General features: G+C 36.2%; 1 protein-coding gene across 1 annotated transcript in view; it reads right to left on the reverse strand.

Annotated features, from left to right (window-relative positions):
- CACNA2D3 (calcium voltage-gated channel auxiliary subunit alpha2delta 3) overlaps positions 1–14,408 on the reverse strand; it is a 390,722-nt gene that overhangs the window by 41,163 nt on the left and 335,151 nt on the right. Inside the window, exon 28 of the mRNA XM_062500613.1 lies at positions 209–270. Coding sequence (XP_062356597.1) covers positions 209–270 — 62 coding nt within the window. The remainder of the gene's footprint in view (positions 1–208; positions 271–14,408) is intronic.

A 14,408-nucleotide genomic window follows, 5' to 3' on the forward strand; every position in this document is an offset into this window, starting at 1 on the left:
AATTAATAAACTTTCTACTTGCTTCTAAAAATCAAGCAACTGTTCTTCATCACTGATTCCTGCTTTTCTGTATTCAAATGTAAAACCAGAACAAGTGTTCAAGTACATTGTTTCTTTACAATAGTTTGCTTGTGACAAGATCAACACTTCCACAGATAAAAAACTGTTGTGGATTCAATGACAAAGAAAACTTCAATTTAAAGTATACCTGTCTGCTTGCAGTCCAAAATTTCCGCTGGAAAAATTCGAGTTTCATCTGGATACCTACAGCTGGGAAAGACAAAAAGAAATAAATAAACCCAGCATGCTTAATTCCTTCAAAATGATTCTTTAAAATTAGTCAGGAAGAAAAGGTTTCATAATGAAAAGAGAAAGGTAATCCCTAAAATAAAAAAAAACACAACTAGTTAAATTGAAGAGACCACACAGTCATATTTTAAACCATTTAAGCAGAAAGATGCTGCTTGTATAATGTGAAGAATACACATGGCAAAAAAAAGCAATCATTCAAATTGCTTGTCTCCATAATTAACATCAAAGAACCACAAGCTGAACATATTTACGTTCACACCAATCTCATTTCTATTTTACTGGTACCAATGTAACAGCTGTTGGAAACCACACAATATGTTTCCTACTGAAACCCGTGAAGATTGCTGAAACAACGTGAAAATGTTGGTTAACACTTCAAGTGATGATTTGTTTGGAGGTCATGTAATCCATAAATTATCAGTGGAACACAAGAAGCATTAAAATGTATTTGAAAAACAGAAGTTAATAATAGTACGTGTAATTCTGTTAAAGGGAAGTATCTGACAAATATTACTGGGCATCAAATTTAAAAAAAAACTATACTAAGGATCATGGATTGCAATTTTAAAAAATCATTATTTAAGATACTACTGGTTTAAATGATATGATTCTCATAATCTGAGGTGGGATTATGTTTTGCCAAATATCAGGGGACCTTTCTTCCAGCCTGGTCTGATGTTCCTATCACTGTTTCTATTGAATAGCAATATAAAGCACTGCGGTTTGCAGAAGCTCCAAAAGCAGTTGATTCTTCTGGTTTCAGTTGCGTAAACTGAGAGAATTTAAAAAAGCTAAAAATCTTTAGAAGTCTGAAGATTAAACTCCTAGAAAATTCATGCGTTTTTTTTTATTTTTTTAATAAAGCCTAAAAAAAAAAAAAAAGATGCTTTGGAAAACTGAAGCAAAATTCATTTATTCATTCCTCCTCTAGGGCCTACAGCAGGAATCGATTAAAAACATATTTACATTTAGATTATTGGTACTTTTTATTGCAAATGCAGACACACTGATGTCATGCACACATTTGATTTTGTGTTAGCAGGTAAGGAAAAGTATGTGAAATTAAATCTGTGATGGACTAATACAATGGGACGTGAAATTACATAAGGAATTTGCTTATTAGAGCAAATTATAAATATTTTTCTGCTATCTGTAACTCATGGATGGTTTTGCTTCTGAGAGTAAGCAAAATCCAGTTCTCCTTTTGAATAAGCACCAGAGGAGAGTCTCCAGCTACATTTTATTATCTAGGAATTAATGTTCACGGTCCATGAGAAGATGCTCTCCCTCTCTGACAGCCAAGCAGCACATTTGGTTCACCTATTGCTTTCCTTTGGGTTCATTCCTAGCACATCCTACCTGCTTTTTCTGAAATGCAGACAAAAGCCACACACACACACACACACTTTTAGGAACTTTCCACCAGGAAATCACATCACTTCTGGGTGCTGTGTCAGCATGGGAAGAGTCAATCTCGTGTGCTTGTAGCAGGCAGAGATGTGTGGACTGTACTAAGATATTGTTCATTTGAGGCCCTGATAAGGTCAGTCTTTTGGAGCTCACACTGTTAGAGATACCAGCACCCAGAAAACTGCTGTTCTTGAAAAGCGTTAATGAAAGTTCATGAAAGTATAATAAACATTAATTGAAGAGTTAAAACTCTTGTTCTTCCCTAGTGAAATCATATGTACATACAAACATGAGCAGGATTTTGGACTAGGTGAGCTCAGGAGATCCCTCCCACTCTAAATTATCTTATGATTCTGATTTAAGTGTAAATGTTATGTAGAAAAGTGGTAACTTTACAGCTCAGAACCTTCCTTACAAAGAGAGTCAATATGCACAGAAAGTTTTCCATGTCCTGTACAAAACCTACCACACAAGAGAATCGGAAACAGTAACGAGATAATTACAGAAAAAAAATCCATGTACATGTTTCACTGAGTCACAGTGGAATGCTGCAGCACAACAACAATTGAGCTACTGGGATTAATTTCTATGAAATGCAGAGCATCCCTCTCCATGAGGACGAGAAGGGGCAGCTGCAGGCTTGGTTTCACAGTAGCAACACAAAGATTTTGATGCTTTCTTGGACAGACTGTGAGGGACAATAAAAGACAGTGAGGAATATTGGTGTTGTTCCTACTTGAGCAGATTCCACAGTTCCAGCAGTAGGGTAATTTGTACAGAAACTGAAGGTACAAGCATTATCAATTTAGCTACTGCCTGCCTTAAAAAAAAGAAATAAACTTATTTCTCTGCCTAACATTAAAAAGAGTTGTACCACTAACCTCTGAGGTACAATGGCACTAAAGAGGCTAAAACAGAAACCATCCACTCTGATCGAGGTAATGCAACATTACAACAGCAACACTTTATTATATTCCTGTTGTGAAGTAATCCTTCAGTTAGCTTTGAAATCCTTTGGCTTGGTATTAAATGATGAACTACTACATGATGTCAACTACATGATGGCTGGACTTGATTTACAGTTGGGCTTGATGATCTAAAGGGTCTTTTCCCAAATAATGATTCTATGATCTCTACCTGTGCTAGCAGGGTAGGAGGAGAGAACACATCTCACAGACATGGCACAGTGAAAAAAGCATTAGGCAGTTTTTCTGAGAGGTCAATTTAATATGAGATTTTAATCTCCCAGTTTTGCCTTATTTGCACATTGTTCCATGCATAATTCCACACAGGAACTTCCCTGTCACAGAATGAGTAGCTTCCAAATATTCTATATCCTACACAATATATAATAAATGAAAATTACTGATAGTTCCTAAAATTCAGCTGGAATTATTTTAATGCCTCCAGATATGAAAGAATTAACAGTGTAAAGGAATAGGAAAATTATTTTCTTTTCAACCCCTCATGCAATACTAAAGCACTCTTGCAGGTTTTTCCCTCCTGAGCTTTTCAAGAACTTTGTGACTAGAAGGCGACATTTTTTTGGTCTGGTCATTTAATGACCATAAGAGCTATTCAAATATACTTCAAAAGGCTTTTGAGCCAATATATTCTCCTGAGCAATCACTAAGCCTTCAGCACCTGAGAACTTCAAGATAAAATATCTGTGCTCCAAGCCACCCAATATTTAAATCTATGTTTTACAAACTGGCTACATGAGGGGGAAAAAGGAAACAGGAAAACTTCAAAATTATATACCCCATATCACTAATTCCTAGTTTAGCCCTCTGGGTGTAACAGCTACCACAGAGATATAGATTAAAAAGCTGAAACTGCACTGAATTTTTTTCTAAATATTGTTCAGGGAGGTACCCAGATAATTGCCACAAATAACAAAAACTCTAACTGATCTCTGTGTTGAACACACACTCTAAAGTATGAAGTATTCTTCCACATGTATAGGCTTGGTTCAACCAAAATGGCCAAAGGATAAAAATTATTCAGCCAGGAAAAATGAGTTTTGTGTTCACTGCAGCCTTTTCTCTAATGTCACAGAGGAGGGTGGGCTGGAGCTGAGGGCAGGCAGAACAGCTGATGGCAGCTTATAGAGGGGTATTTTCTGTTACATAACACACAATGGACAATTTCAAACAAATACTGTAAATCCAAATTTTGTTTTAATCAAGTTAGCAAATTTACTTAGGTGATACAAATAAAAACCTTTAATTCTGCCTATGGGAATCAGTTGTTAACTCCCTGAGATTTTTCTCTCTGTTTAATAAAGTGGCTGCTATTTTTGTAGTGCAGACCCTATGAAATAACAGATGGTTGAGAATGACGAGGTAAAATTCTTGGCTCAGTGATAATTTATTGTGAAATAAGTAATTTCCTTGTGCATTGATTCCGTGGCTGAAGGTCATATTTTACTCTCTCAGTGGGTTGCTTTCAGGATGGAAGTACTGGGAAGTGCTCAAATGCTACATGGCTCAGGGCTGCTCAGTATCAAGGCAAACATGAAGGAAAACAAATAACTACTCAGATCAGGATTGCTGATGTTCAGTTCAATCTCTATGGTTAAGCAAATAGACAAGATGATAAGGAAATCCTTCCTCGACAAATTACTTCTGTGCAAAGAATTAGAATCCTTCTTAGGGTTCTAAGTAAAAAGAATAATTTCCTACTTAAAATAAGAGAGGAAAATAGATTAGACTGATTTATTTCAGGCAAGAGAGAAGCTGAGTCTCCCTACAAACCTGACAAATGGATTCCACATACACGATTATAGGAAAAAAGTAGCAAAATCTAAAGGGATTTCCATTCTCTGAAATACCTATATGTTATAACACTGTATATAAGCACTAGATCAGCAAATGTTATTAAAATATCTTAAGGTCTCCATTCCTTTTCCTATAGAATAGAGTAGAGATTAAGACTCCCTCATACATAAAAGATGCCTAAAATCTTATGGACCTTTTGGCCTCCTCTTTCTGATGGAATTCTCTTAAATGAGGTTTAACTTGGCTTCAAAATAAGAAATGTTGGACACAGACTTGTAGCAGGATTATTTTTCAATCTGTATCACCTTTGTGTATTGAGCTTAGACTCTTTAAGATGCTCTTCTTTCTCCCTACTAGTATTAACTCTGATTATCGTCTTTTAAAATATCCAATAACTACACGTGAAATATTCCAGAACACACTTAAATACTTTTTAAAAAGTTCACTTCTATTTATACTCTAAGCCTGTTAAATCTGTTTCAGGTCAAAATCCATCTTCAGTGTTTAGCTGAGGCAAAGAAGGAGACACTGGCTCTACACCCCAATGCACAATCCCGAGAAATAAACACCACAACTGTCAAGAACAGCCAGTACAGATTAATAGAAGACTTCCACCACTAAAGGTGATTTAAAAAACCTTACAAGACATAGGTGTTTTATGTAGAGTAGTTAAAAACAAAATCTTGGTATTTTTCTCCATTCAATTCCCGAAGTCTTGGCGAACAAATTAGAGATATTCTAACAGAACTCTCTATAATATAGTTCTGTAGAGATTACTATAGACAATAATATAATTATGCAATAAGTAACGTAGTTATGCTGCAGTATCACCCAGACTAGCTGTATCCTCAGGGGCAGTCATTCCTACATTATATGCAGGAAATATAAAAATGTGAACAAGCACTTGTGAATTAGGCACTTCCCAGACTGCTTCTGATCCCAGGTCCAGTTTACTTGCACAGTAAAATGTAATCTCACCTTTCCAAACTTCACACTTCTCTCAGTTTCCTTCTCAGTGATCTTTCCCCTTTTATCTATACCTTCCTCTTCTCTTCATGGTTTTCAGTTCCTCTCTTCAAAGAGAAGATCTTCAGAATTATATTATAACATGAAAAATGTACTCGTTTTATTACCTAGAATGACTAATGCTGATGCAAAGACCCAAGAAACAAAAATCAGCCCAACAGTTTAAGTCTGGCTAATTTTTAATATACTGAAAATACAAGCTTATGCCTGAAAACATCAGGCAGTGTCAGTCCTGGGTGGTGACACCAGCCATCCTCATAGTGATCTGTTATGGGTAGCCTGTGATGAAAGAGCAAAATTGACAAAAAATGGGCCAAACTATTGAGCATTTATGCACATTCTTGTTTTTCTTGTGATAAAGCATGGCTCCGACTTCAGCAAAAATAAGGTATCTGTTATGCATTTGAGTAAGATGGTATTATTTTTCAGAAATTGAGTGTGTTGCTTTGTTGCATTGTGGTTTTCTTACAGTTTATTACTTAACTCAGGGACAATTTCTAATGTTTTTACAACTTTGTTGTTTTTAAACATGGAATCTTCTTTATTCCACAATATATCTATTGCATATTTAAGTACTCTAAAATTATTTTAATACTTTAAAAATATTTTATTATGTCCTTTGAAATCCATGGAAATGTGCACCTAGCTTTTCCATCTCAGTTTGAGGTAGAGAGTCAGATACAGTGTCGTATAAAAAATATTTTAAAGTACAAACTATCACTTAGCTTTGGATTCTAAACAATAAAGTGGGAAAAAAAACCCTCTTGTATTATTTATGGTATCTTACCTTTCTGTTTTTTTCATCAAGGATGTGGAATGACTGCACATACAGAGACGATTTTAAGTCCTATTTAATTACTGGGGTTTTTACGTGAGACAGTTTGAACAGTCCTAAGATTTAGGAACACAAGGACCACTTCCTTCAGCAGAGCTATTGTGATGCAGAATGTAAATGAGTGGGCAGTGGAAGCTGAAGTTCTGCCTCTTTACTCACAAGCCTCAAGCCTGCTACTTTCTTCCAGAAGATTTTTAGAATTAGCGGTGGAAGATGTTGTGTGCATGGAGACTACCAAGAGAGAGGGAAAGCAAATGGGGTTTCCTGGAGGCCAAGCTGAAGCAGAAAGGGAAGAGATGCTGGGAAGCTGATGTGAGGCCAAGCTGAAAGAGGAGCAGGATGATGATTGCTAGGAGGCCAAAGTTCATCCAAACTCAAACCACCAGGGAAAGCTGAAGGGCTTGGTTCACAGCCAAGCCCTGACAAACTGAACTGTAGAGGACAGTCTGTGAACAGCATCATAAACCAGACTCCCTTTGACTCCCTGACACACATCTTCCTTCTGGAGGACTAATGAAGCAGCAGCAGGAGCAGGAGGAAACACAAAGAGGACATAAATTGAGTGTAAACATAAAAAAATATAGACACTGGTGGAAGTCCATTGCCTTTTCAGGAATCTTCAGAGGGAATCTTGGAGGGAAACAGGTTACCTATAAATTATCACTGAGACATCATCCTGCATCCCAGACTTTACAGGACAGCAGCTGATAGTGCTGCCAACACTGTGACAAAGGCTCCCACAGAAATCTGCTCACTTACCCCACAATAAACTTTGAGTAGCAGGAGCAAAGCTCGGGGGAAGTACTTGGGAATCCATCTGGAACTTTAAAAAAAAAACAAACAAAAAACCCTAAAACAAACCTCCCATAAGCCTGGAGGAAGGTAAGCCCTGGACATGCAAATTTACACTTGGCTGGAAAGGTAGGTGCCTTGTTACTGGGGAATTCAAGGAGAACAGTGACAGCATAAAGGAGTGGCTTGGGTGGCCCAGTTTGAAAAGGGTGAGGCAGGGCACAGCTCAGCCCTTTCTGATGTCTGGAGGATCCTCCCTGTGACTTTTAGAAAATACCTGACACCTACTACCATTATCCAAAAAAACAAAAAAAACAAAAAAACAAAAAAACAAAAAAACAAAAAAAAAAAAAAAAAGAGAAAAAAGCTGAGTAGTACTACTTTTAGCCTCAGGAAGTTTCAGCAACCTGCAGAAACAAGGCAAGAATCATCACAGAGGAAACTGCTGGTGACAGAGCTTTTCTGAATTCCTATGAGCCTTCAACTTTCTTCCAGCATCTCCTAGCTCAGCCACTGCTCTGACAAATAATTCTGAATTCCAGCGGTATAGGAAGCATGTGAAGATTGAAATCTGACCACAGTAATGCTAAAATAATGAAGCAGTGAGAGTATTTTTATAACTCCCTAACCATTTTTTAGTTTTATAGGGTTTTCTTGCTATTTGAGTACAACCCATGGCTGAAATGAAAAAGAGGAACAGTATGTATTTATAAGCACTTTTATACATCTTAAGGGAAGATCCAGGACTTGTCAAGTTCTCAGAAAAAGCTTTACTTCTCACAGCTGAGGCCCTAGATTAGAGCAGCACAGCCGGACCACCTTTCCACCTCAGCCAAAAGGCAGTGGTTTCAAACTGGCAATTAAGGAACCCTAAGAGGCTCAAAGTCCAGACAAACAGCCAGAAATTAGGATATTTATCTGAATATCCTGTGACTGGATTCTCTTAGGATATATAAGACTTTCTGCTTCTACTAGTGACTAAAACACAACATATTCAAGCCTTGATTTTATTTCATTTGCAGACTTGATTCTGGCTACTACCCAAGCAGGTTAGATAAAAAAAAAAAAAAAAAAAAAGCAACTTTTTCTAAATTTCTCAGCATTGTAAGAAGGCTGATCTCAGCCACAGGCAAAGCTTCTAGGACAATTTTTCCAAACCAGACTGAAATCCTGCCACAGCAGAATGGGTACAAGTTTCCCACTGCCAGACACAGAATACTCTGGACAAGACATTCAAGATAAATATTATGGCACCCACTACAAAGTGAACTCACGAGTTCTCTGTCCAGTTTGTCTCCTGGCAGTTCAGGGCCCCTCACTAAAGACCTGGGGCCCAAGATATGTAGGTTCTGCTGGTAGCAATCCTTCCAGGGGGAGAGACCTGACCAAATCCAACATGTGCTGCCTACAGAACACACTGAGCATCAACCACTCCCTCTCTGCTGCTGCCACGGGGGGATTTGTGTCCCTGCAAGGTCTTATGAGCTTATGAAATCTCATGAGTCAAACCAGGCCTGTGACACTGAATGAGCAAACACTGACATTTTATTTGACATCATTTGGAAATAAGTCTTGGATCTCTTATTTACTGGGTTATAATAACAATAATAGTGATAATCTCTACAAACTGTTTGTGCTATTCTGTGATTAGCAAATTACTTTGAATTACTGAAAATATGAGTCATGTTACTTGAAGTCAAATAATACATCAGAAGGACCTCATAATGAACAAAAATCTCCAGCCTTTCAACACCATATCTACTGGATGATTCATGCATCAAATGTTTACTGTAATGTTCCAGAATAACTCTCATGTTTTTATTTTTCCTAAGATCACTACTTTAACCATGTTTTTACTGTTTAACAATGTGGTAATAATCTATAGTTTTAGAAAATGACAAAAAAAAAGACAAAAGACTCAGTGCACGTATTTTTATGTGTTTGAATTTGAGTAGTACCATGGTATTCTGCAGTTGCAAGTAAAAAGAAAATAACACTGGTGGACTTGCAACCTGATTTATGTTTGTGCCTTTTACTGAACAATTTTAAAAAACAGTAACAGCAAAAGATACAGATGTTAAACTTTTCCATAAAAAGTATTATCTGCAAAAGCAGGTTTGTTTGCCTGCTTCTTTCATTTTTGGATCAAAGACGTATTTTCATTAAATATCTGTGTAGAAAAGAACACTGTCAGCAAAATAGGAGTTAGCATTTGAGTATAAGGTAGCATTCTTGAAATCTCCTGAACTGGAGGTTTAAACCATGTCAGGAATAGAAAGTTATCTTTGACTAATAACACTGAGATTTTCCAGTATACTGAAAAAAGAAATTTTCTTCTCTTTCATATTCTTCTACTTTTTATGTCTTAAATAAAAAGAAACACCATATTTCAAGATGTGTTCCATATATTACAAATACCTGACTTTAAAATCAGTTTCTAAAACTATAGATTAACACTGGCTCTAATCTGAACATTTTCACATTTACTCAAATTTATTTCATAAGAACATTTTTACTGCCACAACTAAGAAATGTTAACTGTACTTCTCAGCAATGATCTGTGTTGCGGAAATAAATTTCCGCTTTTGTTGGGGAAAATAATTTATCTTTTGCTTTATTTAATGTGCAGAAGTTCATGCCCATGAACTGGAAAACGGCTAAATGTCATCCAAGAGGCCAAGCAATCAGGGGCAGAATGACAGCTTTCTATTTACCTGATTTCAGGAAAAAGAAGAAATCAACATTTTCATTGTTGATAAGAAATCAACATTTTGTTGCAGAAGCCTGTCTAGGTGTCAGCAGAAAGGGTTACTTGTGGCTGAGCTGGCCACTATTTGTGTATTAAGAGGTTTTTTTGTATTGCTGAAAATTAACCAACAGCTTATTTTCTTCATTAGAAAAAGATGAAATCACCTCTTTAAAGCAAAAAAATGCAAAATTACAATATATTGATAAACTCATGACCAAATATAAAATTAAGAACAGTTTTTAATTGATACCTCAAGAAAAAAAAAAAAACAAAGAAAAAAGGTTTTTAAAACATGTTGAGTCTGATAAAATGAAAAGGCACTGACACGCTTTTAAAGTTTGCATTGCCCGAGATCTGTGTGTCAAGTTATGACCATAAGTGAACTTCTCTGGGTGAGTTATTAACTTCTGGGAGTAGTGTAAGTGCTGACATGACTTTCACAATAAAAGTACAAATGGACCATTACTTACTTCACATAAACTGCTATCCAGATGCTTCAACAAGTAGTCTATTATAATTTATATACCAATGATTAGTAGGATTTAGCTGTCAATACAGTATTAAGGCATATTTTAGAAGTATAAATTGGGAAGTTTTGAGGGAAATCAATGTAATGGGCACCAAATGTAATCCTCTTTAATGTAATAGCTTTGAAATAAATCAGGAAGGCTTCTGAAAGGGAGCTGTCTGATTATACATTAAACTAAGGATTTATCATACAAAATAGCTTCTCTTTCTCAGAAGTTGCCTGATAGGTGCAAATTCAGCTGGGGCTTTTGCCTGGAAGGTGTTGAGCACTGCTAAGTGCTCACTGAAGTCTGTGAGAGTTGGGATGCCCAGCACAGGATAAGAACATGAAACCCCTTCCAGAATGGAGAACACAAAACCCCTCAAAACTCCCCTCAAAGAAAGGACTCTTGGCAGGACTTTCCAGAGATTGTGCTGTTGCATAGAGGCAAACCTATTATTGACTTACAAGGAATGTGAACCTTGCCAAGACCAGGTTTTTATAGCTGTTGAGGCACACACCAAAGGCAGGCCCATCCTGATGGGCTTTCCAGAAGCACTTATTTCACACTGCCATCAGTAAATGTTGCTGTAATTCTGAAGTCTCTGTCATATTCCTAGGCATCAGAATAAGTTTGAAATACCACTTTCTAAAATGTGGACATTTACAAATCACAAAGGATCTCATGAAAGTTCTGCTACAACACATTTATAAAATATATATAAGTTTCTAATTAAGGCAAATTGAATTCATTCTTCATTTTTCTGCTGTTTTACAAAAAAGCATAATTTCCAGAATTAATAACTCTTCTCAGTAAGCATTATCTTCTCCATTCTCTCACAGTACAGGGCTGATATGCCCTAAACTAAGGGAAAAGCCCTCCTTACTTTTATTTGAAACAAAAGGAAATCAAAACCACAGATTAGCAGTGCTGTAAATAATAGCAAACTCCAATAAAGTATATTTAAACAGATTTAGCTTATATTCTTATATAGATTTTTGTATTAAAATGGCACAAATGGCCACAGAAGGCAAAAAGAGAAAGGTCTCACACTATTTTCCCTGCTTCACTATGTTCTAAAGTGCAGACAGCATCTACAGGGATGGAAGGCTCTGACTTCCACATGTGTACAGATACTTTTATAATGTGTTGCCTTCACAACTAAGACTCATTTAATTAAATGAGTTTAGATTGTAATGCTGATTATGCTCATATTCACAAATCAGAACTTTAACTGAGTTTCTATGGAAACACTACATGTCCCTGTTTTCCTTTTAGACAAGGCTATGCCTGTTTAACAAGTTTGCTGAGGACAACATGTTTTATTTAAGTTACATTAACTGGAGCCAATACTTCCTAATTACATTACCAGAAGAAACATTTACAGCAAGCTTCTACCATGGGAAACCCTCCATTTTTCAGCCCATCTCTGAAAAACAGGCAACATCAGCATTGCCATTGTTTAAAATGGGTTAACTGGTGTTCTGTGTATAAAATAATATGTTTTATAAAATTACATCATTGTTCATGGTTTATAATACTCATATATAAGGAAATTATTGCATGGAATCTGGACTTCTGTGGCACTTTCATCAGAGAACATCTGCCAATGAAGACAAAGTAGGTCTGAAGCACTGAAGGCTTAGGGCTGCTCCTGGTCTAAAGATACCCTATAAATAGGAATTAAAATCAAGCATTCTCTTCTTCAGAGCGATTCTTTTCCCCCATAAATTTAGCTAACAACAACTCTAGAAACCCAAGTCTGACATGTGCCATCATCTGTCCAAAAAAGGTGTAAAACATTTTGAATCTTTGAGTGGTGTATTTTGCAGTGTTCACCATTTCATAATATTCTTACACAGAACACCAGAAAGGATGTGCTGTATTCACACTCATGGTTCAAATCCTGTGTTGATGGAAGGTTGATACATTTCCCTAACATGGAAAAGAAAGAGGTCCACAGTCCTAATTAGGGGTATTTAAAGAGATACCTTGGCAGGAGTGCCATGACAGTACAGAAGAGGACTGTAGGTAAACAGGGCATTTTACTTTTTGGTTTAAATCTGCACTATGATGCAACTGAGATGTTCTACATGATTAATTTCACCCAAGTTCCATTTAGACAAAGTATTACAGAAAAACCAAACATTAGGTAACTTCTTTCTCAAAATTTTTTTTTTTTACATTTAATCTGCAGAAGCTCTAAAACAGTTGTCCCTTTACTCCAAAAATAAGAAAGCAGCAATATGGGAAAGTATGACCAGCTGATGGCATATAGAAAAGTAGAGTTTTTAGTTAGTACAGGAAAAGCCTGTACTACAATTACTTGAAATACAAATGTTCACTCAAGTGCCTATGCTTGAACACATCTCCAACTCACCACAAACTACAAATTACAGAGTGCTCTGCTCTTTCTTTCTAACAGGTTTATGGAAAAGAAGCTTGTAGCAGTAACTAATGAAAACCATTTAGGATCTTAATGACACCAAAAAAACTCAAGCTATGGAAATTATTATTTCACTAAAGTAGGCACATGATGCATAACTTTACCTTCTAAAAGCAGTCAGCCCACTTCTCCCACAGAGTACTTTGAGAAGGGAGAAGTCAGTAGTGCTGTTCTTTGAACTCATCTATTCTAACTCTGCTGAAACACAGAGGAAATGGACACTATCATTTTAAAAAGGGAAAAGGATAAAAAGTCGCAGCATAAATATGAGTAACCAAGCTCACCCCTGCCATTATATTCCACAATAACAGACTGCAGAAGGAAATAAAAGCAAATAAAGATGAAAACACACCCTTTTTGCTTGAGACAGCTATAGCTTTATGGGCAGAGAAAGCTCAGCTAGGTTGGGTACTTCTGAGATCCCACCATAAATTAAAGAATAGTAAAATAGAAATGCTTCTGGACTAAAAGGCATTGTATTAAATGATAATATGTATTACTTCTATACTTCAGCATCACCCAGTGCTGACACAGAAGGTAGATATAAACATGGAAGACAAAAAGATGAGATCAACATTTAAATGTTGCCTCAACTTCAGGGCTAATAATCTACTTTTATGCTGTACTTTTAAAAAATGTATTTTCTCACAGGCATTCCAGCTGCTGTCTTAAATTTGTTATCCTCTCAACTAATGCATGGGCTTGAGAGAAAGTTCATCCTTCAGCACCTTAAGGGACAGTGAAACAGGGACATGGTTAAAAGCTTAACAAATAACTTTAGGTAGTACAAATGAAAACAAGGCTTAGCTCAGTGTTATGACTGTCAGGATTTCATAATTTGCACCAATCCTAAAACATTTTCCTCCCTACTTAGCAGACAAACTGTCAGCTATTTGGTATGACCCTCCTAAAAGATGTGTTAAAACTTAGTAAAAAAATTTCCTTTTCTCCAAATCAAGAAAAGACAATTGTACATAGGATATACTTTATGAATTGTAATCAATATTGAAAAAATATTCTACTAATGAGAGGAGAAAACATAGAATGAGATCTTTGGGGATTCTCAGCATGGAAACAGGAAAACAAAGCAGTCATACAGAAGGACATATAGCCAAAACAGACATGATAATACAGAATAGGTAAAAAGAGTGTAAGAATAGTGAAACATGATGTTCCTTAATGATTTCAGTCTTTAATATCCCTTACTTGTCACTTGGTTATCCCAGTCATGCTGCCTCAATACTGCTCATATAAGCTGCACATCTACATAAACAGGGTTTTATTAAAGCTTCCTTTTATATTTCATAGCTACACTTTTGTTTTTTGGTTTTTTTTTCAAGCTTATTTTTTATTTGAATGCCTGTTGTTTAACTCCTGAATACATTTCCTCCCAGGGTATCTGAAATCTGTAATCATCGTCCCAGAGTTTCTCTCCCACATTACACTTTTAGAATCAAGTTCCATGACTTTTAAGGGTTATGTTTACGTCAGAGGGATCAAGAGGTTTAAATTTCAGTACCTATTAAATGAATTTAATTATCCAACCAGT

This window comes from Cinclus cinclus, chromosome 12, assembly GCF_963662255.1.
Source record: "Cinclus cinclus chromosome 12, bCinCin1.1, whole genome shotgun sequence".
NCBI classification, from domain to species: Eukaryota; Metazoa; Chordata; class Aves; order Passeriformes; family Cinclidae; genus Cinclus; species Cinclus cinclus.